The following is a 24497-nucleotide window of genomic DNA, read 5'->3' as shown; positions in this document are numbered from 1 at the left end:
CACACACACACACACACACACACACACACACACACACACACACACACACACACACACACACACACACACACACACAGGAGCCCCTTAGCTCCCAGGCCCCTCTGCAATGGCGGGGGTCGCAGGGCTCAAAAGCTCAGTGTACTAGAATGGATTCTGTAGGCCAGGTGTTGGGTTAATTTGTGTTTCTATCAAGCCATCCAATGCTAAATCAAGTAACTTCACTCACTGCTTCATCGGCACATGTACAATGCATCTGCAGACCTTTATGGGTTTCCTTGCTGGTCTGCTGATGGTAGTCTGACCCCAGGTGCTTTCTGGACTATCTGCAGACCAATACATTATGTCTATAGCTAGCTGTAATGATCCCTTGAACAAGGATGCAGAATGCTCAGTATAGCATACCTGTTCCCAGAGCAGGAAAGGCCACAGAGGTCATCTGTTTCCTCTCACACTCCTGCAGGACAACCAGGACACTTTCCTTGATAGATGAGGCTTCATTTAATCCTACCACATGGATGATACATTTACACTGTTTGAGGTTTCCAGGTGGTGTGGTGATGTAGTCCTTATGGGCCTGGGCACCTGGTGGAGGTAGAGAGAAGATGAATGTTACATTTACCAACACTTGGTGTACCCCAACATCATTTGCACCCGATTCCCGCTACTTCTGGTGTGATCTCTTAGTGCCTAGTCTCATTGTGTAGACATGGTAAAACATTGTAGAAAAATAGAAAGGAAATAAAAAAACAATGTTGAAAAAGTGAATAGAATTACCTAATGCGGCGATGGCTGAATCAACACTTGGTCCAGCAGCATCCAAAATCGCCTTGGAAACGCCTACAAATAATACGAAACACAACATGAACCCCTCAGGGAAAGATACATGTCTATCTCATCTGGTCATTTACAAGGCTGCAGATCCATAGCTGGCAGATAAATCTAGGAGATGACTCGGACTAAAGACATAATATTCGGACCTCAGAGGTCTCACCTGAGCGCAGAGTGAAGTTGTCATTCGAAGAGTTGACAATGACATCAGCTGGCTCCTTTGTTATGTCCCCAGTTTTCACCTGAAAGGTGAGCGTTCCGATCTTCATTTCATAAAACTCAAGGGATGTGTTTGTTACGGTTCCAAAGGAAGCTACAAACAGAAATAAAGGTGATGATGGTGAGTAGATTATTATAAATCAGAATACAATACTGTGCAGGAGCATTGAGGTACATGATGCTCTGTGAAAGGTATAGGTAGGGCATGCCACTTGGCCCATGGCACATTGTATTCCATCATACAACAGAGTTTTAAAGCTTAAGTTATGTAATTAAAAATGTTAAAGTCACACTTCATCTTCCAATTTTTACTACATATGATATAGCGTAGTATGGATACAGAGGCACCAAAAGGATAAAAGTATCTAAAAAGTTTAAAACATGAGGAGGCAGCGGTGGACTTACCTCCCCAAAGCAGACACAAAAATTGCCAATGTGTTTGTCAAATACAACAAGTTTATTTACATTACTCCTGGGGACAATTCAACGCGTTTTGCAGGTTCGATCCCGCTTCATCAGGCAATAACAACAGAGCAATAGCATATGTGATCAGTAGAAAAGCCAGGCACCTCTCTGTCTACATATGATAGTACTGTAACGATTGGTGTCAGCAAGCACAGATATTCTGATTATTGGTGATCTGCAGTATCACCAATAATACAGATGCTATACCTGATTATATGGTGATCTGCAGAATCACCAATAATACAGATGCTATACCTGATTATATGGTGATCTGCAGAATCACCAATAATACAGATGCTATACCTGATTATATGGTGATCTGCAGAATCACCAATAATACAGATGCTATACCTGATTATATGGTGATCTGCAGAATCACCAATAATGCAAGTATAGCGTGGCACGATACAATCGTATGCAAGAAGATGCTTGGTACAATAGAGTATCTCTATAGGGCACAGAGATACAACCTCCAGCAAGCTGGAACAGCAGACAACAATAATAATATACAGTGTAAATACAAGTCTGTGGAAATATCCACCACACCGTAATTCCTCAGAGGTGTGGTTACCTCTGAAGGGGAACCCCGTGTGTGAGATCCTCCAAAGGACGGAGTGGAGGAGTCTCGGCCTCTAGCAGCAAGGGTTTGCTACTGGCGGTCGTCTCAAAGAGGCAAGCCTCTGATAGAACCCTACAGTGGGAGACGTTCCACTGAAGGGAGAAAGGTCAGACAAAATGAGGTTCGGCAACAGATCAGGCGGCAGCAGTACAGAAACGTGAGACAAGAGAATAGTCGGAAACCAAGCCAATTGTCTATAACGGTACGGGCTGGCGAAGTACAAAATCAGGAAGCAGAAGAATAGTCAAGACAGGCACAGAATCATACACGATAAATCAAGACAGTATAATATGTGTATATATTGGCGATAAACCAATATATAACACAATATCAGAGACAAGGCTGACTAGGTCTGAGTGCTGACACAGGGTATCGCAAACACAGACGAAGTGTGACTGAAAAGCACTTCCTTATATACTGCCTGGGAGAGAAGTCTCCACCCCAGGCAGCAACCAATCAGAGCAGGCTAAAATGTCAGCTGACTTCTAGATCAGCTGACACACTTTCTAGGGGTATAAAGGCGTGCCTGGCACGCGCGCACACTCCCTAGAGGCAGGATGGCAGAGCCCTGATGTGCAGCACGCCGGTGAGTTTGGCACGGTGCGCCTGGCTTGCGCGGCAGATGCGGCCAAATTTCCGCATTCCGCATTGGAAGGTCCACAAGCCGGAACGGATGCGACCATATTTCCGCAATCCGTCCGGCGTCGTGGGATTTTCGTTACAGTACCCCCCCCCCCTCTAGGCGTGGACTCCGGACACGTACCACCCAGCCTGTCCGGATGAAGTTCATGAAACCGTTTCCTAAGGTTATCTGCATGTAAATCACCTGCTTTGACCCAACATTTTTCCTCTAAACCGTACCTTCTCCAATGCACCAAATACTGCACTGAGCCCTGAACTCGTCTGGAGTCCAAAATCTCCTCGACCTCCCAATCGGGCTCACCATCAACCATGATAGGGTGAGGAGGGGGGGAATCCACCTGAACAGCCGGCTTCAGGAGCGACACATGAAAGGCTTTCCCCACCCTTAGAGAATGCGGTAAATTGACTCTGTAAGTAACGCGGTTAACCCTTTCGGAAATTGGATATGGTCCAATATACCTGGGCCCCAGTTTCGCGGATGGCTGTCTCAGAGCTATATGACGAGTTGATACCCAAACTTTGTCCCCTGGTTTAAACTCCCACTCCGGAGATCGTCTCTTATCTGCCTGCCTCTTCGGTATGCAAAAAGCCTATTTCAGATTTTCTCCGACCTTAGCCCAAATCCTCTTAAAAGATTCCTGCCACTCCTCCAGAACAGGGAACGGAGATGCCGTCACTGGCAAGGGAGAAAACTTGGGGAACTTCCCATTGACTATCTGAAAGGGCGCATAACCAGAGGACTCATTCCTGAGATTGTTATGTGCGAATTCTGCAAATGGTAAAACATCCGCCCACTGATGTTGGGCTTCCGCCACATAACATCTCAGGAACTGTTTCAAGGACTTATTGATCCTTTCCGTCTGACCGTTGGTCTGCGGATGGTAAACTGATGAAAAAGACAATGACATACCCATTAGTGTTGGGCGAACAGTGTTCGCCACTGTTCGGGTTCGCCCGGATTTCGGGCTGTTCGAGTTCGATTCGGGCCTCGTGGGGTTCGGCCATGTGTTCGGCCATGTGTAAGGAAACGCGGAAAAGCCGCTGTCTCTCAAGGTGAGGCGGCTGTTTCCGCGTCCAGCAGGGCGTCACAACGCGGAAAAAACGCTGCATGCCGCATAGGCAGTGCGGCGGAATCCGCATTGGTAACGGCGGAATCCGCATCAGAGGCGGCCCCCGCACTAGATACATTGCATGACAGTACTGGTGTGGCTGGGACTCATAGTCCACCAGGATTCAGAGTGACACGCGCGCGCGCACAGAGGCTGAGTTTAAATAACAGCCAGAAGTGAGTCAGCTGACCAGGCGGGTCAGCTGACATTTTCCACTACTCTCATTGGTCCTGCAATTAGGGAGGTCCTGGAAAGGTCCTTAGGTATATATACTGCTGGCTGTTCACTTACTCTTTGTCTGGCGTGCGATCACATATGTGGAAGCACCCAGATCCGTAGTCAGATCCGCAAGTGTGCCGGGACCAGCTGGAGCTGTAATCCTACACTTAGCTAGATTCTATGGATAGCTAAAGTACTAGTTTGATTGTGATTATCTGTTATGACTTTTGTCTGCCTTGACTACCCTTCTGAACTCTGATCTTGTACCTCGATATTTCTGATACTCTGTTGCCGATCCCCGGCTCGTTTCTAGACTCCGCCTCAGCCTCCTGATTCTGTACCTCGATATTTCTGATACCCCGTTGCCGAACCCTGCCTGTACTTAGACTCCGCCTTTGTCTCCTGATCTTGTACTTTATCTGTTCGTGTGTATACGACCTGGCTTGTCCGACCTCGAGAACCGACCTTACCGTTAGAGGCGGTTCCTCGCTCTGTTAGCGACCCTTCCTCCTGAGGGTCACTTTCAGACATCCTTCCTACTGTCAGTCTGACTCCTCCCGTCTTGGAGAGTTCAGGTCTGCGGAAGGAATCTGTGCAGTACTCCTTGCTGCACTGAGGCCTAGTCCTCAAAGTGTTACTGTTACACCAAACACTACACTCTACTCAGGTGAACAGAGGTTAGCTAGTATATCGGATTATCAGTGATACTGCAGATCACCGGTAATCAGATACTCTCTGTGCTCACCGATCGTTACACCATGCGGTCGAACGTATGTTCGGCCTGACAGCGCATGGCCGAACGTTCCCCGAACGTTTGGTTCGCGCTGTGATTGGCCGAGCGGGTCACGTGGTTCGGGCACGAACACGCGGCTCGCGCTGCGATTGGCTGAGCGGGTCACGTGGTTCGGGTAAATAAATACCCGAACCGCGTCATTTCTCCGCCGTTTGGGTTTAGCTTTGGGTAGGCAGGCAGGTTAGACTCTCTCTCACCAGCTAGGCTAGCCAGGGCCCCCCAGCCTCCTATACTATATTTGCCACTGCACTGTAGTGCCAGTCAGCTCAGCGTGCGTTTACTGCTGGGATCAGTAGTACTTCCGTCCATCACCAGTATATTGCCACTGTACTGTCGGTCAGCGTGTACTGCTGGGATCAGTAGTACATCCGTCCATCACCAGTGTATAATATAGTATATAGCACTGTCTTCTATTGCCACTGTACTGCTGGGATCAGTAGTACTTCCGTCCATCACCAGTGTATAACATAGTATATAGCATTGTCTTCTATTGCCACTGTACTGCCAGTCAGCTAGCTTGTACTGCTGGGATCAGTAGTACTTCCGTCCATCACCAGTGTATAATATAGTATATAGCATTGTCTTCTATTGCCACTGTACTGCTGGGATCAGTAGTACTTCCGTCCATCACTAGTGTATAACATAGTATATAGCACTGTCTTCTATTGCCACTGTACTGCTGGAATCAGTAGTACTTCCGTCCATCACCAGTGTATAACATAGTATATAGCACTGTCTTCTATTGCCACTGTACTGCTGGGATCAGTAGTACTTCCGTCCATCACCAGTGTATAACATAGTATATAGCACTGTCTTCTATTGCCACTGTACTGCTGGGATCAGTAGTACTTCCGTCCATCACCAGTGTATAACATAGTATATAGCATTGTCTTCTATTGCCACTGTACTGCTGGGATCAGTAGTGCTTCCGTCCATCACCAGTGTATAACATAGTATATAGCATTGTCTTCTATTGCCACTGTACTGCCAGTCAGCTTGTACTGCTGGGATCAGTAGTACTTCCGTCCATCACCAGTGTATAACATAGTATATAGCACTGTCTTCTATTGTCACTGTACTGCTGGGATCAGTAGTACTTCCGTCCATCACCAGTGTATAATATAGTATATAGCATTGTCTTCTATTGCCACTGTACTGCCAGTCAGCTTGTACTGCTGGGATCAGTAGAACTTCCGTCCATCACCAGTGTATAACATAGTATATAGCATTGTCTTCTATTGCCACTGTACTGCCAGTCAGCTTGTACTGCTGGGATCAGTAGTACATCCGTCCATCACCAGTGTATAATATAGTATATATCACTTTCTTCTATTGCCACTGTACTGCTGGGATCAGTAGTACTTCCGTCCATCAATAGTGTATAACATAGTATATAGCATTGTCTTCTATTGCCACTGTACTGCTGGGATCAGTAGTACTTCCGTCCATCACCAGTGTATAACATAGTATATAGCATTGTCTTCTATTGCCACTGTACTGCTGGGATCAGTAGTACTTCCATCCATCACTAGTGTATAACATAGTATAGAGCACTGTCTTCTATTGCCACTGTACTGCTGGGATCAGTAGTACATCCGTCCATCACCAGTGTATAACATAGTATAGAGCACTGTCTTCTATTGCCACTGTACTGCCAGTCAGCTTGTACTGCTGGGATCAGTAGTACTTCCGTCCATCACCAGTGTATAACATAGTATATAGCACTGTCTTCTATTGTCACTGTACTGCTGGGATCAGTAGAACTTCCGTCCATCACCAGTGTATAACATAGTATATAGCATTGTCTTCTATTGCCACTGTACTGCCAGTCAGCTTGTACTGCTGGGATCAGTAGTACTTCCATCCATCACCAGTGTATAACATACTATATAGCATTGTCTTCTATTGCCACTGTACTGCTGGGATCAGTAGTACTTCCGTCCATCACCAGTGTATAATATAGTATATAGCACTGTCTTCTATTGCCACTGTACTGCTGGGATCAGTAGTACTTCCGTCCATCACCAGTGTATAACATAGTATATAGCACTGTCTTCTATTGCCACTGTACTGCTGGGATCAGTAGTACTTCCGTCCATCACCAGTGTATAACATAGTATATAGCATTGTCTTCTATTGCCACTGTACTGTCAGTCAGCTTGTACTGCTGGGATCAGTAGTACTTCCGTCCATCACCAGTGTATAACATAGTATATAGCATTGTCTTCTATTGCCACTGTACTGCCAGTCAGCTTGTACTGCTGGGATCAGTAGTACTTCCGTCCATCACTAGTGTATAACATAGTATATTGCATTGTCTTCTATTGCCACTGTACTGCTGGGATCAGTAGTACTTCCGTCCATCACCAGTTTATAACATACTATATAGCATTGTCTATTGCCATTGTACTGCCAGTCAGTGTGCGTGTACTGCTGGGATCAGTAGTACAACCATAATGAAGAAATCCAGTGAAAGAGGGAGGGGCAAGGGAAGAGGTGTTTCCCCTGACGGTTCACGTAGAGGCCGCAGTGGAGCACCTAAGAAAACCCACTCAATACCACCCATGTGTGCCAGACAAACAACCCTCACTGATCCACAGGAGCAGGAATGGATAATGAATTGGATCACCTCTCAAGCGTCCAGCAGCGGGTTAAGCAGAAGCAGCACCAGCACATCCTTGTTGTCACGCACGAGGTCCTCTGCCAGTTACAAGGAGCCAGTGGGCACAACGGTGACACAACCAGCAGCTACACCATGCACACAATGGCCGAATAACCAGTCCGAACAATTATTTCCGGACACAATGGCCTCTTCAGGGGAGCTATTCCCACTCCTACCCCCACAAACAATGGAACAGCCAGAAATGTTGTGCCCGGATTCACAACCATTGTGCGAGGTAAATGCACCACGCAGTGAAATGCAAGGCGAGGACGAAGACACCCAAATCCCTGAGCAATGTGCGCAGGAATTGGAATTGCAGGAGGTCCACCAAGAACATCTTGAAGACATGGGAGTGAGGTGCGCAGAGGGTGTTCTGGGGAGCTCTAGTCCACTGCACACACACACACAGTCACAGATGAGGAGATGGAAGAGGAGGTTTTGGACGATGTGGACACAGACCCGGATTATCGAGTACAACCTCGCTGTCGGGATAGCAGCAGTACAGATGAGTCTGCTGCAGAACCCACTGCTGCAAGAGTTCGCCGTGTGCCACAAAGTAGGCGGGGTATTTCGGACACAACAGGCATAGCCGTAGAAGTGAGACGCCAGAGAGGCACGAAAGAAACTCGCCAGCAAAGCAGGAGCTCAAAAGTATGGGCTTTCTTCGACAACTGCAGGGAGGATGTTACCATGGTGATTTGCAAGGTGTGCAGGACCCGACTGAGCAGGGGGAAAAATATCAACAACCTCTCCACCACCAGCATGCGCTGCCACATGGTAGCCAAACATAGCACTCTGTGGTCAAACACGTAAGGCCAGGGTAGCGGCTCGCTTCCAGCCCCCAGCAACACTGCCTCCGTTGTCACCAGACCCTTCTCAGCAGCAGCCCAGCCATTACGTGGTACACAAACATCCGTAGTAGACGACAATGTCAGTTTCCGCAACAGTCCTCTTGACGTTTCCCAGTCTTCAACGACCACGACAACAACAACCAACTGTCCTTCGGTGTGCGATCCTACGGTTCAGTTGTCTGTCCTGGAGATGTTAGAGCGCAAGAGAAAATTGCCAGCAAATGACCCCCGGGCCGTGGCACTAACAGCCAGCATAGCCAAGTTTGTGGCCTGCGAAATGCTGCCATAACGCGTGGTGGAGACAAACAGCTTCAAGCGCATGATGGCGCTGGCCATCCCACGTTACGTGGTTCCCAGCCGATACTATTTTGCGCGGTCTGCAGTGCCAGCGTTACATGAGCACGTGGTTAGCAAAATAACCCGAAGCTTGAAAAATGCTGTTGCCTGCAAGGTTCACCTCACCACAGACACCTGGACGAGTGCCTTTGGCCAGGGTCGATACATCTCCCTGATGGTGCACTGGGTGAACCTTGTGGAGCCTGGCAGCAACTCCTCACCGGCTACGGCGCGGGTGTTGCCCATGCCGCAAACTGCTGGACCGGCGTCCCTCAGAGATAACAGCAGCTCCTACCTCGACTCTGACTCCTTCTCCTCCAATGCCTCTCAAAGCGGTACCTCATCCGGCATCGGTAACCCAGCAATAGGGTCGTGGAAGCAGTGCAGCACAGCTGTTGCCATGCGTCAGCAAGCCTTACTGAAGCTGATCTGCCTTGGAGATAAGCAGCACACAGGTAAAGAAATTTGGAAGGGAATCAAGGAACAGACCGACTTGTGGCTGGCACCGCTGGACCTGAAACCAGGCATGGTTGTGTGACAATGGGAGCAATCTCATTCGCGCTTTAAAGTTGGCTAAGCTGAGACACATCCCTTGCCTGGCACACGTTATGAACCTAGTTGTTCAGTGGTTCCTGAGGACATACCCAGGCGTGGCAGATCTTCTGCTGAAGGTGCGACGAGTGGCCAAATATTTCCGAAAGTCCAGTACCGCTTCGGAGGGACTCACCAAGATGCAGGAGCGGTTCAATCTACCGAACCATCGCTTGGTGTGTGACGTACCCACGCGCTGGAATTCGACGCTGCACATGCTAGCACGCTTTTGCGAGCAGAAGAGTGCAGTGGTCCAGTACATGACGGCGCAGTACCGAGGCGCATCCGGACAGCTACCAAGCTTCTGTGGATCTGATTGGGCCACCATGTTGGACCTCTGCCAAGTCCTCCAAAATTTTGAGCAATCCACGTTGCTTGTGAGCGGTGACAACTCTTCACTCAGCATTACGATACCACTGCTGTGTTTGCTGAAAAAATCAATGCTGCAGATCAAGGAAGCCGCAGTCAGGATGATGCAAGTGGGGGAATCTCAAGAGGACAACGATCAGCATGATGATGATACCAACTAGTGTTGGGCGAACAGTGTTCGCCACTGTTCGGGTTCTGCAGAACATCACCCTGTTCGGGTGATGTTCGAGTTCGGCCGAACACCTGATGGTGTTCGGCCAAACCGTTCAGCCACATGGCCGAACTAAGAGCGCATGGCCGAACGTTCCCCGAACGTTTGGCTAGCGCTGTGATTGGCCGAACGGGTCACGTGGTTCGGACCCGAACGCGCTCTGATTGGCCGAACTGTCACGTGGTTCGGGTAAATAAATACCCGAACCACGTCATATCTCCGCCATTTGTCTGTGGGTTTAGCTTTGGGTAGGCAGGCAGGGTAGTTCGCGCTCCAGCCACGCTAGCCAGGGTCCCCCCAGTCATTGTGTCGCTGCTGGGAATAGTGGTACACCGCTCGCTCAGCCACACTATATAGCATTCTGTTTACTGTTCTGTGTCTGCTGGGAATAGTAGTACACCGCTCGCTCAGCCACACTATATAGCATTCTGTTTACTGCCACTCTGTGTCTGCTGGGAATAGTAGTACACCGCTCACCCGCCACTGTATAGCATTGTGCTCTGTGTCGCTGCTGGGAATAGTGGTACACCGCTCACCCGCCACTGTATAGCATTGTGCTCTGTGTCGCTGCTGGGAATAGTGGTACACCGCTCACCCGCCACTGTATAGCATTGTGCTCTGTGTCACTGCTGGGAATAGTGGTACACCGCTCAGCCACACTATATAGCATTCTGTTTACTGTTCTGTGTCTGCTGGGAATAGTAGTACACCACTCGCTCAGCCACACTATATAGCATTCTGTTTACTGCCACTCTGTGTACCTCGCTCAGCCACACTATATAGCATTCTGTTTACTGCCACTCTGTGTCTGCTGGGAATAGTAGTACACCGCTCACCCGCCACTGTATAGCATTGTGCTCTGTGTCGCTGCTGGGAATAGTGGTACACCGCTCACCCGCCACTGTATAGCATTGTGCTCTGTGTCGCTGCTGGGAATAGTGGTACACCGCTCAGCCACACTATATAGCATTCTGTTTACTGTTCTGTGTCTGCTGGGAATAGTAGTACACTAGTAGAACAATGACCATCTGTGATGGGTTAGCGTTTCCGGTCCCTGTTTATTGAACCTTTCATCTTTATTACATTTATGACTGCATGGCGGCAAAAAGCATTGCTATATCCGCACGCTATTTGTCCTCATGCAAGGCCTGGGATGCTGTGTCTCAAAAAGCGTGGCCTTCTCCTCCTGTGGCTCCTCCTGTTCCCTCACGTGTGCTGCTGCTGCTGGGTTAGCGTTTCCGGTCCCTGTTTATTGAACCTTTCATCTTTATTACATTTATGACTGCATGGCGGCAAAAAGCATTGCTATATCCGCACGCTATTTGTCCTCATGCAAGGCCTGGGATGCTGTGTCTCAAAAAGCATGGCATTCTCCTCCTGCGCCTCCTCCTGTTCCATCACGTGTGCTGCTGCTGCTGCTGCTGGGTTAGCATTTCCGGTCCCTGTTTATTGAACCTCTCATCTTTATTACATTTATGACTGCATGGCGGCAAAAAGCATTGCTATATCCGCACGCTTTTTGTCCTCATGCAAGGCCTGGGATGTTGGTTGTGTCTCAAAAAGCGTGGCCTTCTCCTCCTGCGCCTCCTCCTAAAATCACAGTGAAAAATCGCTACCCTTTGCCCCTGATAGATGACCTGTTTACACAAGTTACCAACGCTAAAATCTTTTCAAAATTAGATTTACGGGGTGCATACAACCTGGTGCGGATTAGAAAAGGCGATGAATGGAAGATGGCCTTTAACACGCCCGACAGGCATTACGAGTACTTAGTGATGCCCTTCGGGCTGTGTAACGCCCCGGCCGTCTTCCAGGAATTAATCAATGAGGTATTCAGGGAGGTGTTGGGAAAATTCGTGTTAGTATACCTGGATGATATACTTATTTTTTCAAACAACCTCTCTGAGCACAGGTCACATGTCAAATTTGTATTGGACTGGACAAACTCAGACAAAACATGCTTTACGCTAAATTGGAGAAATGCATCTTCGAGGTGACATCTGTCACCTTTTTAGGATACATAATTTCCACCTCGGGCCTGTCTATGGACCCTGCCAAGGTCTCTGCTGTGTTGGAATGGCCTCAACCTGTGGGGTTAAAATCTATTCAGAGATTCTTAGGCTTTGCCAATTACTATAGAAGGTTCATAAAGGAGTACTCCACTGTCATTGCACCCCTCACTAGTCTCACTAAAAAAGGGGCAGATACTACCCACTGTTCTCCAGAAGCTCTGCAAGCATTCTCCACTTTAAAAGACTTGTTTTGCCCTGCACCCATCCTAAGACACGTTGACACTTCCTACCCCTTTATTGTTAAGGTGGACGCCTCGGAGGTCGGGGTAGGGGCTGTGCTGTCTCAGCGATCAGGGTTGCAGGGTAGATTACACCCATGTGCCTATTTTTCTCGTAGGTTCTCTCCGGCAGAGAGAAACTACGACATAGGCAACAGGGAGCTCCTGGCCATCAAGTTGGCCTTTGAAGAATGGCGTCATTGGTTGGAAGGAGCAGAACATACGATCACAGTTTACACTGATCACAAAAATTTGGAATACATCGAGGGAGCTAAGAGATTAAGCCCCTGTCAGGCTCGATGGTTTGTTCTTCTCGAGGTTCAGATTTATAATTACGTAAACTCCAGGTAGCAAGAACATTAAGGCAGATGCCCTGTCCAGATGCTTTGACCCAGAGACCATTGTCCCACAAAGACTGGTACTAGCAACAACTGAGACATGGAAAGACTGGACGGAAACCTTAGGGCCCTTTCAGCAGGACACCCCGGAGGGGAAGCCTGAAGGGGTTATGTTTATACCACTGCCGTTCCGTCTTCAGATCTTACAGATGTTCCATTCACACAAAAATGCGGGACACCCTGGGGCCTCCAGAACACAGGATCTTGTTGCCAGGTGCGCTTGGTGGCCTTCTCTGGCAACAGATTGCAAGGAGTATGTTAGAGAGTGTGCGGTGTGTGCGAAAAGTAAGCCCTCCCGGCTGGCACTAGTGTTGGGCGAACAGTGTTCGCCACTGTTCGGGTTCTGCAGAACATCACCCTGTTCGGGTGATGTTCGAGTTCGGCCGAACACCTGATGGTGTTCGGCCAAACCGTTCAGCCACATGGCCGAACTAAGAGCGCATGGCCGAACGTTCCCCGAACGTTCGGCTAGCGCTGTGATTGGCCGAACGGGTCACGTGGTTCGGACCCGAACGCGCTCTGATTGGCCGAACTGTCACGTGGTTCAGGTAAATAAATACCCGAACCACGTCATATCTCCGCCATTTGTCTGTGGGTTTAGCTTTGGGTAGGCAGGCAGGGTGGTTCGCGCTCCAGCCACGCTAGCCAGGGTCCCCCCAGTCATTGTGTCGCTGCTGGGAATAGTAGTACACCGCTCGCTCAGCCACACTATATAGCATTCTGTTTACTGTTCTGTGTCTGCTGGGAATAGTAGTACACCGCTCGCTCAGCCACACTATATAGCATTCTGTTTACTGCCACTCTGTGTACCTCGCTCAGCCACACTATATAGCATTCTGTTTACTGCCACTCTGTGTCTGCTGGGAATAGTAGTACACCGCTCACCCGCCACTGTATAGCATTGTGCTCTGTGTCGCTGCTGGGAATAGTGGTACACCGCTCACCCGCCACTGTATAGCATTGTGCTCTGTGTCGCTGCTGGGAATAGTGGTACACCGCTCAGCCACACTATATAGCATTCTGTTTACTGTTCTGTGTCTGCTGGGAATAGTAGTACACTAGTAGAACAATGACCATCTGTGATGGGTTAGCGTTTCCGGTCCCTGTTTATTGAACCTTTCATCTTTATTACATTTATGACTGCATGGCGGCAAAAAGCATTGCTATATCCGCACGCTATTTGTCCTCATGCAAGGCCTGGGATGCTGTGTCTCAAAAAGCGTGGCCTTCTCCTCCTGTGGCTCCTCCTGTTCCCTCACGTGTGCTGCTGCTGCTGGGTTAGCGTTTCCGGTCCCTGTTTATTGAACCTTTCATCTTTATTACATTTATGACTGCATGGCGGCAAAAAGCATTGCTATATCCGCACGCTATTTGTCCTCATGCAAGGCCTGGGATGCTGTGTCTCAAAAAGCATGGCATTCTCCTCCTGCGCCTCCTCCTGTTCCATCACGTGTGCTGCTGCTGCTGCTGCTGGGTTAGCATTTCCGGTCCCTGTTTATTGAACCTCTCATCTTTATTACATTTATGACTGCATGGCGGCAAAAAGCATTGCTATATCCGCACGCTTTTTGTCCTCATGCAAGGCCTGGGATGTTGGTTGTGTCTCAAAAAGCGTGGCCTTCTCCTCCTGCGCCTCCTCCTGTTCCATCACGTGTTCTGCTGCTTGTGCTGGGTTAGCGTTACCGGTCCCTTTTCCTGGAACCTCTTCTCTGTATTACATTTATGACTGCATGGCGACAAAAAGCATGTTACCTGTGCAAAGAAACATGACATTTTCCACATTTAAAAGACAGTTTTTCCTTTGAAACTTTACAATCAATTTTCTCAAAAACTATAAGCTCTTTTTCAAATATTTTTTTTCCTCTTGTACCCACTCCCAAGGTGCACATACCCTGCAAATTTGGGGTATGTAGCATGTAAGGAAGCTTTACAAAGCACGAAAGTTCGGGTCCCCATTGACTTCCATTATGTTCGGAGTTCGGCGCGAACACCCGAACATCGCGGCGATGTTCGGCGAACGTTCGCGAACCCGAACATCTAGGTGTTCGCCCAACACTAATACCAACATCAGGCAATCTGCCTCAGGAAACGCTGGTCCTCCCAGCAGCTATGCTGAAGAAGAGGACGAGGAACAGCTGGAGTTGGAGCAGGAGTTGGACGCCCCCACTGCCGAGGGACAGAGCGGTGCACGTTGGACTTCCATGATTCAGCGGGAATGGACAGCAGAAGAAGACGAGGAGGAAGGTGGGCGACGGCGTGATGCTGGTGATGATGATGAGGGTGCGTCAAGCTCAGAAGAACATGATGAGGATTCTGTTAGGACTGTGGCAGACATGGCTCAATTCATGCTAGACTGCATCGAACGCGACCCGCGCGTTGTTCGAATTCTGGACGACGTGGATTACTGGGTTTATACCCTTCTGGATCCACGGTACAAAGACAATGTTCCCAAACTCATTGGAGAAACTGTCAGACAGGTCAAAATGGAAGAATACCAGCAGGCCCTTGTGGAGACATTAGAGAGGAGATTGACATCCTCCTCCTCTAGCCAGTTCCACGCCGACAGACTGACTTCCGCAAACCCAGGATGAGGAGGGGAACAAAGAATGCAAGCTGCAGCTAGTGCCCACAAGGGAATGGTATCGGCAGTGTCCTTGGAGTGGCAAAATTTTCTGACACTCATGCAGCAGCCCACAGAACAGCAATCGCCCAGTTCCACCTACAACACCGCTCGCCTGCAGAAGATGGTCAAGGACTACATGTCAGATGGCATAGCCGTGTTGAACAATCCATCTGCACCCTTCAACTATTGGGTCTCTAAGCTACACACCTGGCACGAACTGGCAATGTACGCAATAGAGGTACTGGCTTGCCCGGCAGCCAGCGTTATGTCGGAACGCTGTTTCAGTGCTGCCGGAGGCATCGTCACAGATCAGCGTATCCACCTCTCCACAGAAAATGCAGACCGTCTGACTCAAATTAAAATGAATCAATCCTGGATTGGAAACGACTACGCAACACTCCCGGACCCCAACCAAGTAACATGAACAGTGAACATCTGTGATGGGTTAGCGTTTTCCTCTTGTACCCACTCCCAAGGTGCACATACCCTGCAAATTTGGGGTATGTAGCATGTAAGGAAGCTTTACAAAGCACGAAAGTTCGGGTCCCCATTGACTTCCATTATGTTCGGAGTTCGGCGCAAATACCCGAACATCGCGGCTATGTTCGGCGAACGTTCGCGAACCCGAACATCCAGGTGTTCGCCCAACACTAATACCCATCCTCTTACAGAAGGCCCACCAGAACCTGGAGACAAACTGGACTCCTCTGTCCGAGACCACATTTTCTGGAATACCGTGTAATTTAAAGATGTTTTGAATAAAAAGATCTGCTAATTTTTGAGCAGTAGGGAAACCACTCAAAGCCACAAAGTGGGCCATCTTACTGAATCTGTCAGTGACTACCCATATGACAGTCTTCCCGTTGGAAACCGGAAGTTCTCCCACAAAGTCCATGGAAATGTGCGTCCATGGCTCCTGAGGGGAGGGCAGAGACTGTAAAGGTTTGCTCCTGGCGCAGATGGTACAGGTTTTAACAAATTCCCTGCAATCTGGTTGTAACGATGGCCACCAGACAGATCTACACAATAATTCTTGGGTTCTGGTAATGCCAGGATGTCCAGCATTCTTGTGTCCATGAAACAACTGCAATACTTTGGGACGCAAGAGACAAGGGACATATAGAACCCCTTCTGGTTTCCCCTCTGGGACTTCCAACTGAAAAGGGCTTAAGAGGCTAGCAAGATCCTCAACAATTTCAGTGGCTGCCAGGGTGATCTTTTTTGACAGAATACTCTCTGGGTAAGGAGATGGAGCAGTTTCAAGTTCAAAACAACGAGAAAGGGCGTCAGCTTTAACGTTCTTACTCCCTGGTGTAAACGTAATTATAAAATTAAAACGAGAGAAAAAGAGAGCCCATCTAGCCTGTCTGTGGGTGAGTCTTTTAGCCTTTTAGAATAGAATAGAATAGAAAATTGTCATTGTAACAACCGAAATTGTACAACGAAATTCTTAAGTGCAATTTTCCAGCAAAAGCAAAGACAGCATAACATTCCATTCTTACATACATTGCATTGCACACAGCCTTTATCAACATGGCCACTTAGCAGCATTTAACATAGAAATGGCTGAAGGATAAAAACTGTTCTTTAGTCTATTTGTCTTAGTTTTTATAAGTCTAAAATGTTTTCCAGAAGGCAGATGTTCAAATAACACATGTCCTGGATGTGAGGCGTCGCTTACAATTTTCTTAATATTCCTGAAACCAGAGCCGGGACAAGGTCCTTCAGCACCCAAGGCTGAGACAGCAAAGTGCGCCCCTCCATCCCTCCCACCCCAGCAGTCACACACTGATTGCTATTAGACTAAGGGTGCCCCAGGGCCTCCAACATCCCCAACACCTTAATCTCTAGTTATCTGGCTTGCAGTCACTGCTATGTATGCCCTCTTCTTATATCTTTCTGCTTCAAACACAATTAGGAATGACAGCTGAATGAATTGTGCACCCCCTCCTACACTGCGCCCTGAGGCTGGAGCCTCTTCAGCCTCTGCCTCGGCCCGGCCCTGCCTGAAACAATAAGAAGTATATAATTCTTCTAATGGAAGGAGAGGACAGACAACTATCCTCTGGGCAACCTTAATTACCCTATGAAGCTGCTTTTTCTGTGCTACTGTGCAGCCTGAAAACCACGCACAGAGACAGTAGACTAGGACACTCTCCCTTGTACTGCGGTAACACAGCGCACAGAGACAGTAGACTAGGACACTCTCCACTGTACTGCGGTAACACAGCGCACAGAGACAGTAGACTAGGACACTCTCCACTGTACTGCTGTAACACAGCGCACAGAGACTGTAGACTAGGACACTCTCCCTTGTACTGCGGTAACACCGTGCACAGAGACAGTAGACTAGGACACTCTCCACTGTACTGCGGTAACACCGTGCACAGAGACAGTAGACTAGGACACTCTCCCTTGTACTGCGGTAACACCGCGCACAGAGACAGTAGACTAGGACACTCTCCACTGTACTGCGGTAACACCGCGCACAGAGACAGTAGACTAGGACACTCTCCACTGTACTGCGGTAACACAGCGCACAGAGACAGTAGACTAGGACACTCTCCACTCTACTGCGGTAACACAGCGCACAGAGACAGTAGACTAGGACACTCTCCACTGTACTGCTGTAACACAGCGCACAGAGACTGTAGACTAGGACACTCTCCCTTGTACTGCGGTAACACCGCGCACAGAGACAGTAGACTAGGACACTCTCCCTTGTACTGCGGTAACACCGCGCACAGAGACAGTAGACTAGGACACTCTCCACTGTACTGCTGTAACACAGCGCACAGAGACAGTAGACTAGGACACTCTCCACTGTACTGCTGTAACACAGCGCACAGAGACAGTAGACTAGGACACTCTCCACTGTACTGCGGTAACACCGCGCACAGAGACAGTAGACTAGGACACTCTCCACTGTACTGCGGTAACACCGCGCACAGAGACAGTAGACTAGGACACTCTCCACTGTACTGCGGTAACACCGCGCACAGAGACAGTAGACTAGGACACCCTCCACTGTACTGCGGTAACACCGCGCACAGAGACAGTAGACTAGGACACTCTCCACTGTACTGTGGTAACACCGCGCACAGAGACAGTAGACTAGGACACTCTCCACTGTACAGCGGTAACACCGCGCACAGAGACAGTAGACTAGGACACTCTCCACTGTACTGCGGTAACACCACGCACAGAGACAGTAGACTAGGACACTCTCCACTGCACTGTGGTAACACCGTGCACAGAGACAGTAGACTAGGACACTCTGCACTGTACTGCGGTAACACCGCGCACAGAGACAGTAGACTAGGACACTCTCCACTGTACTGCGGTAACACTGCGCACAGAGACAGTAGACTAGGACACTCTCCACTGTACTGCGGTAACACAGCGCACAGAGACAGTAGACTAGGACACTCTCCACTGTACTGCGGTAACACAGCGCACAGAGACAGTAGACTAGGACATTCTCCACTGTATTGCGGTAACACAGCGCACAGAGACAGTAGACTAGGACACTCTCCACTGTACTGCGGTAACACCGTGCACAGAGACAGTAGACTAGGACAATCTCCACTGTACTGCGGTAACACCGCGCACAGAGACAGTAGACTAGGACACTCTCCACTGTACTGCGGTAACACCGTGCACAGAGACAGTAGACTAGGACACTCTCCACTGTACTGCGGTAACACAGCGCACAGAGACAGTAGACTAGGACACTCTCCACTGTACTGCGGTAACACCGTGTACAGAGACAGTAGACCAGGACACTCTCCACTGTACTGCGGTAACACCGTGCACAGAGACAGTAGACTAGGACACTCTCCACTGTACTGTGGTAACACCGCGCACAGAGACAGTAGCCTAGGACACTCTCCACTGTACTGCGGTAACACCACGCACAGAGACAGTAGACTAGGACACTCTTCACTGTACTGCGGTAACACCGTGCACAGAGACAGTAGACTAGGGAACTCTCCACTGTACTGCGGTAACACCACGCACAGAGACAGTAGACTAGGACACTCTCCACTGTACTGCGGTAACACAGCGCACAGAGACAGCAGACTAGGACACTCTCCACTGTACTGCGGTAACACCGCACACAGAGACAGTAGACTAGAACACTCTCCACTGTACTGCGGTAACACTGCGCACAGAGACAGAAGACTAGGACACTCTCCACTGTACTGCGGTAACACCACGCACAGAGACAGTAGACTAGGACACTCTCCACTGCACTGTGGTAACACCGTGCACAGAGACAGTAGACTAGGACACTCTGCACTGTACTGCGGTAACACCGCGCACAGAGACAGTAGACTAGAACACTCTCCACTGTACTGCGGTAACACAGCGCACAGAGACAGTAGACTAGGACACTCTCCACTGTACTGCGGTAACACAGCGCACAGAGACAGTAGACTAGGACACTCTCCACTGTATTGCGGTAACACAGCGCACAGAGACAGTAGACTAGGACACTCTCCACGGTACTGCGGTAACACCGTGCACAGAGACAGTAGACTAGGACACTCTCCACTGTACTGCGGTAACACCGCGCACAGAGACAGTAGACTAGGACACTCTCCACTGTACTGCGGTAACACCGCGCACAGAGACAGTAGACTAGGACACTCTCCACTGTACTGCGGTAACACCGTGCACAGAGACAGTAGACTAGGACACTCTCCACTGTACTGCGGTAACACCGTGCACAGAGACAGTAGACTAGGACACTCTCCACTGTACTGCGGTAACACCACACACAGAGACAGTAGACTAGGACACTCTCCACTGTACTGCGGTAACACCACGCACAGAGACAGTAGACTAGGACTCTCTCCACTGTACTGCGGTAACACCGTGCACAGAGACAGTAGACTAGGGAACTCTCCACTGTACTGCGGTAACACCACGCACAGAGACAGTAGACTAGGACACTCTCCACTGTACTGCGGTAACACCGTGCACAGAGACAGTAGACTAGGACACTCTGCACTGTACTGCGGTAACACCGTGCACAGAGACAGTAGACTAGGACACTCTCCACTGTACTGTGGTAACACAGCGCACAGAGACAGCAGACTAGGACACTCTCCACTGTACTGCGGTAACACCGCACACAGAGACAGTAGATTAGAACACTCTCTACTGTACTGCGGTAACACTGCGCACAGAGACAGTAGACTAGGACACTCTCCACTGTACTGCGGTAACACAGCGCACAGAGACAGTAGACTAGGACACTCTCCACTGTACTGCGGTAACACAGCGCACAGAGACAGTAGACTAGGACACTCTCCACTGTACTGCGGTAACACAGCGCACAGAGACAGTAGACTAGGACACTCTCCACTGTACTGCGGTAACACCACGCACAGAGACAGTAGACTAGGACACTCTCCACTGTACTGCGGTAACACCACGCACAGAGACAGTAGACTAGGACACTCTCCACTGTACTGCGGTAACACCACGCACAGAGACAGTAGACTAGGACACTCTCCACTGTACTGCGGTAACACCGTGCACAGAGACAGTAGACTAGGACACTCTCCACTGTACTGCGGTAACACCGCGCACAGAGACAGTAGACTAGCACACTCTCCACTGTACTGCGGTAACACCGTGCACAGAGACAGTAGACTAGCACACTCTCCACTGTACTGCGGTAACACCGTGCACAGAGACAGTAGACTAGGACACTCTCCACTGTACTGCGGTAACACCGCGCACAGAGACAGTAGACTAGCACACTCTCCACTGTACTGCGGTAACACCGCGCACAGAGACAGTAGACTAGCACACTCTCCACTGTACTGCAGTAACACCGTGCACAGAGACAGTAGACTAGGACATTCTCCACTGTACTGCAGTAACACCGTGCACAGAGACAGTAGACTAGGGAACTCTCCACTGTACTGCGGTAACACCACGCACAGAGACAGTAGACTAGGACACTCTCCACTGTACTGCGGTAACACCGCGCACAGAGACAGTAGACTAGGACACTCTCCACTGTACTGCAATAACACCGCGCACAGAGACAGTAGACTAGGACACTCTCCACTGTACTGCGTTAACACCGTGCACAGAGACAGTAGACTAGGACACTCTCCACTGTACTGCGGTAACACCACACACAGAGACAGTAGACTAGGACACTCTCCACTGTACTGCGGTAACACAGCGCACAGAGACAGTAGACTAGGACACTCTCCACTGTACTGCGGTAACACAGCGCACAGAGACAGTAGACTAGGACACTCTCCACTGTACTGCGGTAACACCACGCACAGAGACAGTAGACTTGGACACTCTCCACTGTACTGCGGTAACACCACGCACAGAGACAGTAGACTAGGACACTCTCCACTGTACTGCGGTAACACCACGCACAGAGACAGTGGACTAGGACACTCTCCACTGTACTGCGGTAACACCGTGCACAGAGACAGTAGACTAGGACACTCTCCACTGTACTGCGGTAACACCGCGCACAGAGACAGTAGACTAGCACACTCTCCACTGTACTGCGGTAACACCGTGCACAGAGACAGTAGACTAGGACACTCTCCACTGTACTGCGGTAACACCGTGCACAGAGACAGTAGACTAGGACACTCTCCACTGTACTGCGGTAAAAAGACACCAACAATTTCTCAGGAATATTATTCTTCCTAAGCACCCTGAAAAATATAGCCTCTTCTGTGCCTTTTTCACTACATCAGCAATATGCGACCCCCAAGTCAGGTCCTCTTTAATAGTAACTCCTAAAAACCGAAAGTCTGTGACCCTTTCTACTATATTTCCATTTATAATAAGTGGCTGAATGTCATCTGCCTTCTTCCTAAAATCCACTATAAGCTCCTTGGTTTTAGCTTCATTTAGGAGCAGATTATTGTCTCTACACCACATTTCCAGCCTTTCTACCTCATCCCTATAGGCAGACTCATCCCCCCTGATATAAGCCCCACCACTGTAGTGTCATCAGCAAACTTAACGATGGTGTTACTATGGTGGGCAGGAACACAATCATGAGTGTAGAGGGTATAGAGCAGGGGGCTCAGCACACAGCCCTGAGGAGAGCCAGTGCTGAGACTGATAGCCTTTTCAATGTACTGTAGGTTTTTATGATCCGTGTATACAGTTATTACATGCTCTGCCCCCTCTAACCAATGGCGCCACTCCTCAAAAACAAGCTTAATGGCCAACAATTCCCTGTTCCCAACATCATAATTTCTCTGGGCAGGAGAGAATTTTCTAGAAAACAAAGCACAGGGATGAAGTTTGTTTTGAAGTCCTGTACGTTGAGACAACACTGCTCCCACTCCAACCTCCGAGGCATCCACCTCCACTATGAATGGATAAGCAACATCTACATGACGTAATATGGGAGCAGAACAGAAAGCTTCTTTTAGAGAGGAAAATGCTGCACATGCTTCTTTTGACCAATGAGAGGCATCAGCCCCCTTCTTAGTCAAGTTAGTAAGTGGAGATACCACAGAAGAGAACCCCTTGATAAACTTTCTGTAGTAGTTTGCGAATCCCAAGAATCTCTGTAGTGCTTTAAGCCCAGATGGTTGTGGCCATTCCCTTACAGCAGAGACCTTCTTGGGATCCATGGACAACCCTGTAGTGGAGATAACGTATCCCAGAAAGGCAATCTCCTCTACTTCAAAAACACGTTTTTCTAACTTGGCGAATAATTGATTCTCTCTAAGTTTTTTCAGCACATACTTAACATGTTGGCGATGTTCAGTGAGATTTTTAGAAAATATTAGGATGTCATCCAAATATACGATTACAAAGTGACCCAGTACCTCCCTGAAGATTTCGTTAACGAACTCCTGGAAGACTGCAGGAGCATTACACAACCCAAAGGGCATCACCAAGTATTCGTAATGCCCCTTGGGAGTATTGAATGCCATCTTCCATTCATCTTCTTCCCTGATACGGATCAAATTGTAGGCCCCTCTTAGATCTAACTTAGTGAAAACAGAAGCCTCGGAAACCTGTGTAAATAAATCATCGATAAATGGTAGTGGATACCGATTCTTAATCATGATCTTATTTAGACCCCTGTAGTCGATACAGGGGCGCAAACCTCCATCTTTTTTCTGAACGAAAAAGAATCCCGCCCCTGCAGGAGATCTCGAAGGGCGGATGAAACCCTTCTGTAAATTTTCCTGGATGTACTCATCCATGGCCATTTTTTCCGGGGATGAGAGGTTGTATAGGTGGCCCCTGGGAGGCATGGTTCCTGGCTTCAAATCAATTGGACAGTCAAAAGGTCTATGGGGGGAGGGGGGTAATTGATCTGCTGCCTTAGGACAAAAGACATCGGAATATTCCTGATATTGTGGAGGTACTCCTTCCACTTGAACCTTAGTAGAACACAAGACTATTTTCTGTAAACACTGCTGTGAACAATAAGGTGACCAAGTAGTCAACTGCCCATTCCCCCAATCAAACTGAGGAGAATGTAATCATAACCAAGGTAACCCTAATATCACCGTAGAGGTAGACATCTTTAAAACAAAAAAAAACTGAATGATCTCCTTGTGCAGAGCTCTTGTGCAGCGAGAGAGGAGGGGTCTGGCACAGTGGGGACTTTCCCTGCAAAGGAGTGTCATCGATTGCTGTAACATACAAATGTTTTTCTACCGGAAGTACAGGGATATTTAAACTTAAAGCAAAACTTAAATCTAAAAAGTCTGGGTGACTAACCATCATGTCAGTGACTGCCTCTGATAACCCATCTAGGTATCTGTCCAAGAGTGCATACTGCTCCCATCTAGAGGAGACTGCCCACTTCCTGAACTCCGACGCATACTCCTCTGCTGTACTGCGTCCCTGTCTAAGGTTTTCGAGTTTACGTTCAGCCGTGGCGGCACTATCTGGATCATCATAGATGACCGCCATGGCCTTAAAAAACTCCTGGACAGAAGAAAGGGCAGGATGCTCATCAGGTAAGCCATAAGCCCAAGTCTGGGAGTCTGCATGCAACAGAGTCTTGATGAGTCTTGATGAGAGTAACCTTCTGAGCCTCGGTTCCCGAGGACACAGGTCTCATCTGAAAGTAAGACAGCACTCTGTGGCGGAAGTTCTGGAAATCTGCCCTAGCGCCAGAAAATTTCTCAGGAATATTCATTTTAGGCTCACTAGGAGCCGGGGGAGGTAGAATGTTAAGTGGTGGTTGCTGCCTCTGGACAGTCATAGTCAGCTGAGTAATCTGAGCCTGCTGTGCAGTC

General features: G+C 48.9%; 1 protein-coding gene across 1 annotated transcript in view; it reads right to left on the bottom strand.

Annotated features, from left to right (window-relative positions):
- Positions 1-388: 388 nt before the first annotated feature.
- LOC137526222 (protein mono-ADP-ribosyltransferase PARP14-like) overlaps positions 389-24497 on the bottom strand; it is a 494364-nt gene continuing 470255 nt past the window's right edge. The window contains exons 10-12 of the mRNA XM_068247439.1: positions 992-1141; positions 775-837; positions 389-582 (exon numbers count right to left, since the gene is read on the bottom strand). Of these exons, the coding sequence (XP_068103540.1) occupies positions 389-582; positions 775-837; positions 992-1141 (407 nt within the window). The remainder of the gene's footprint in view (positions 583-774; positions 838-991; positions 1142-24497) is intronic.

This window comes from Hyperolius riggenbachi, chromosome 7, assembly GCF_040937935.1.
Source record: "Hyperolius riggenbachi isolate aHypRig1 chromosome 7, aHypRig1.pri, whole genome shotgun sequence".
Lineage (NCBI taxonomy): Eukaryota > Metazoa > Chordata > Amphibia > Anura > Hyperoliidae > Hyperolius > Hyperolius riggenbachi.
The sequence above is the reverse complement of the archived record's forward strand: the minus strand, read 5'-3'. Positions and strand labels throughout refer to the sequence as shown.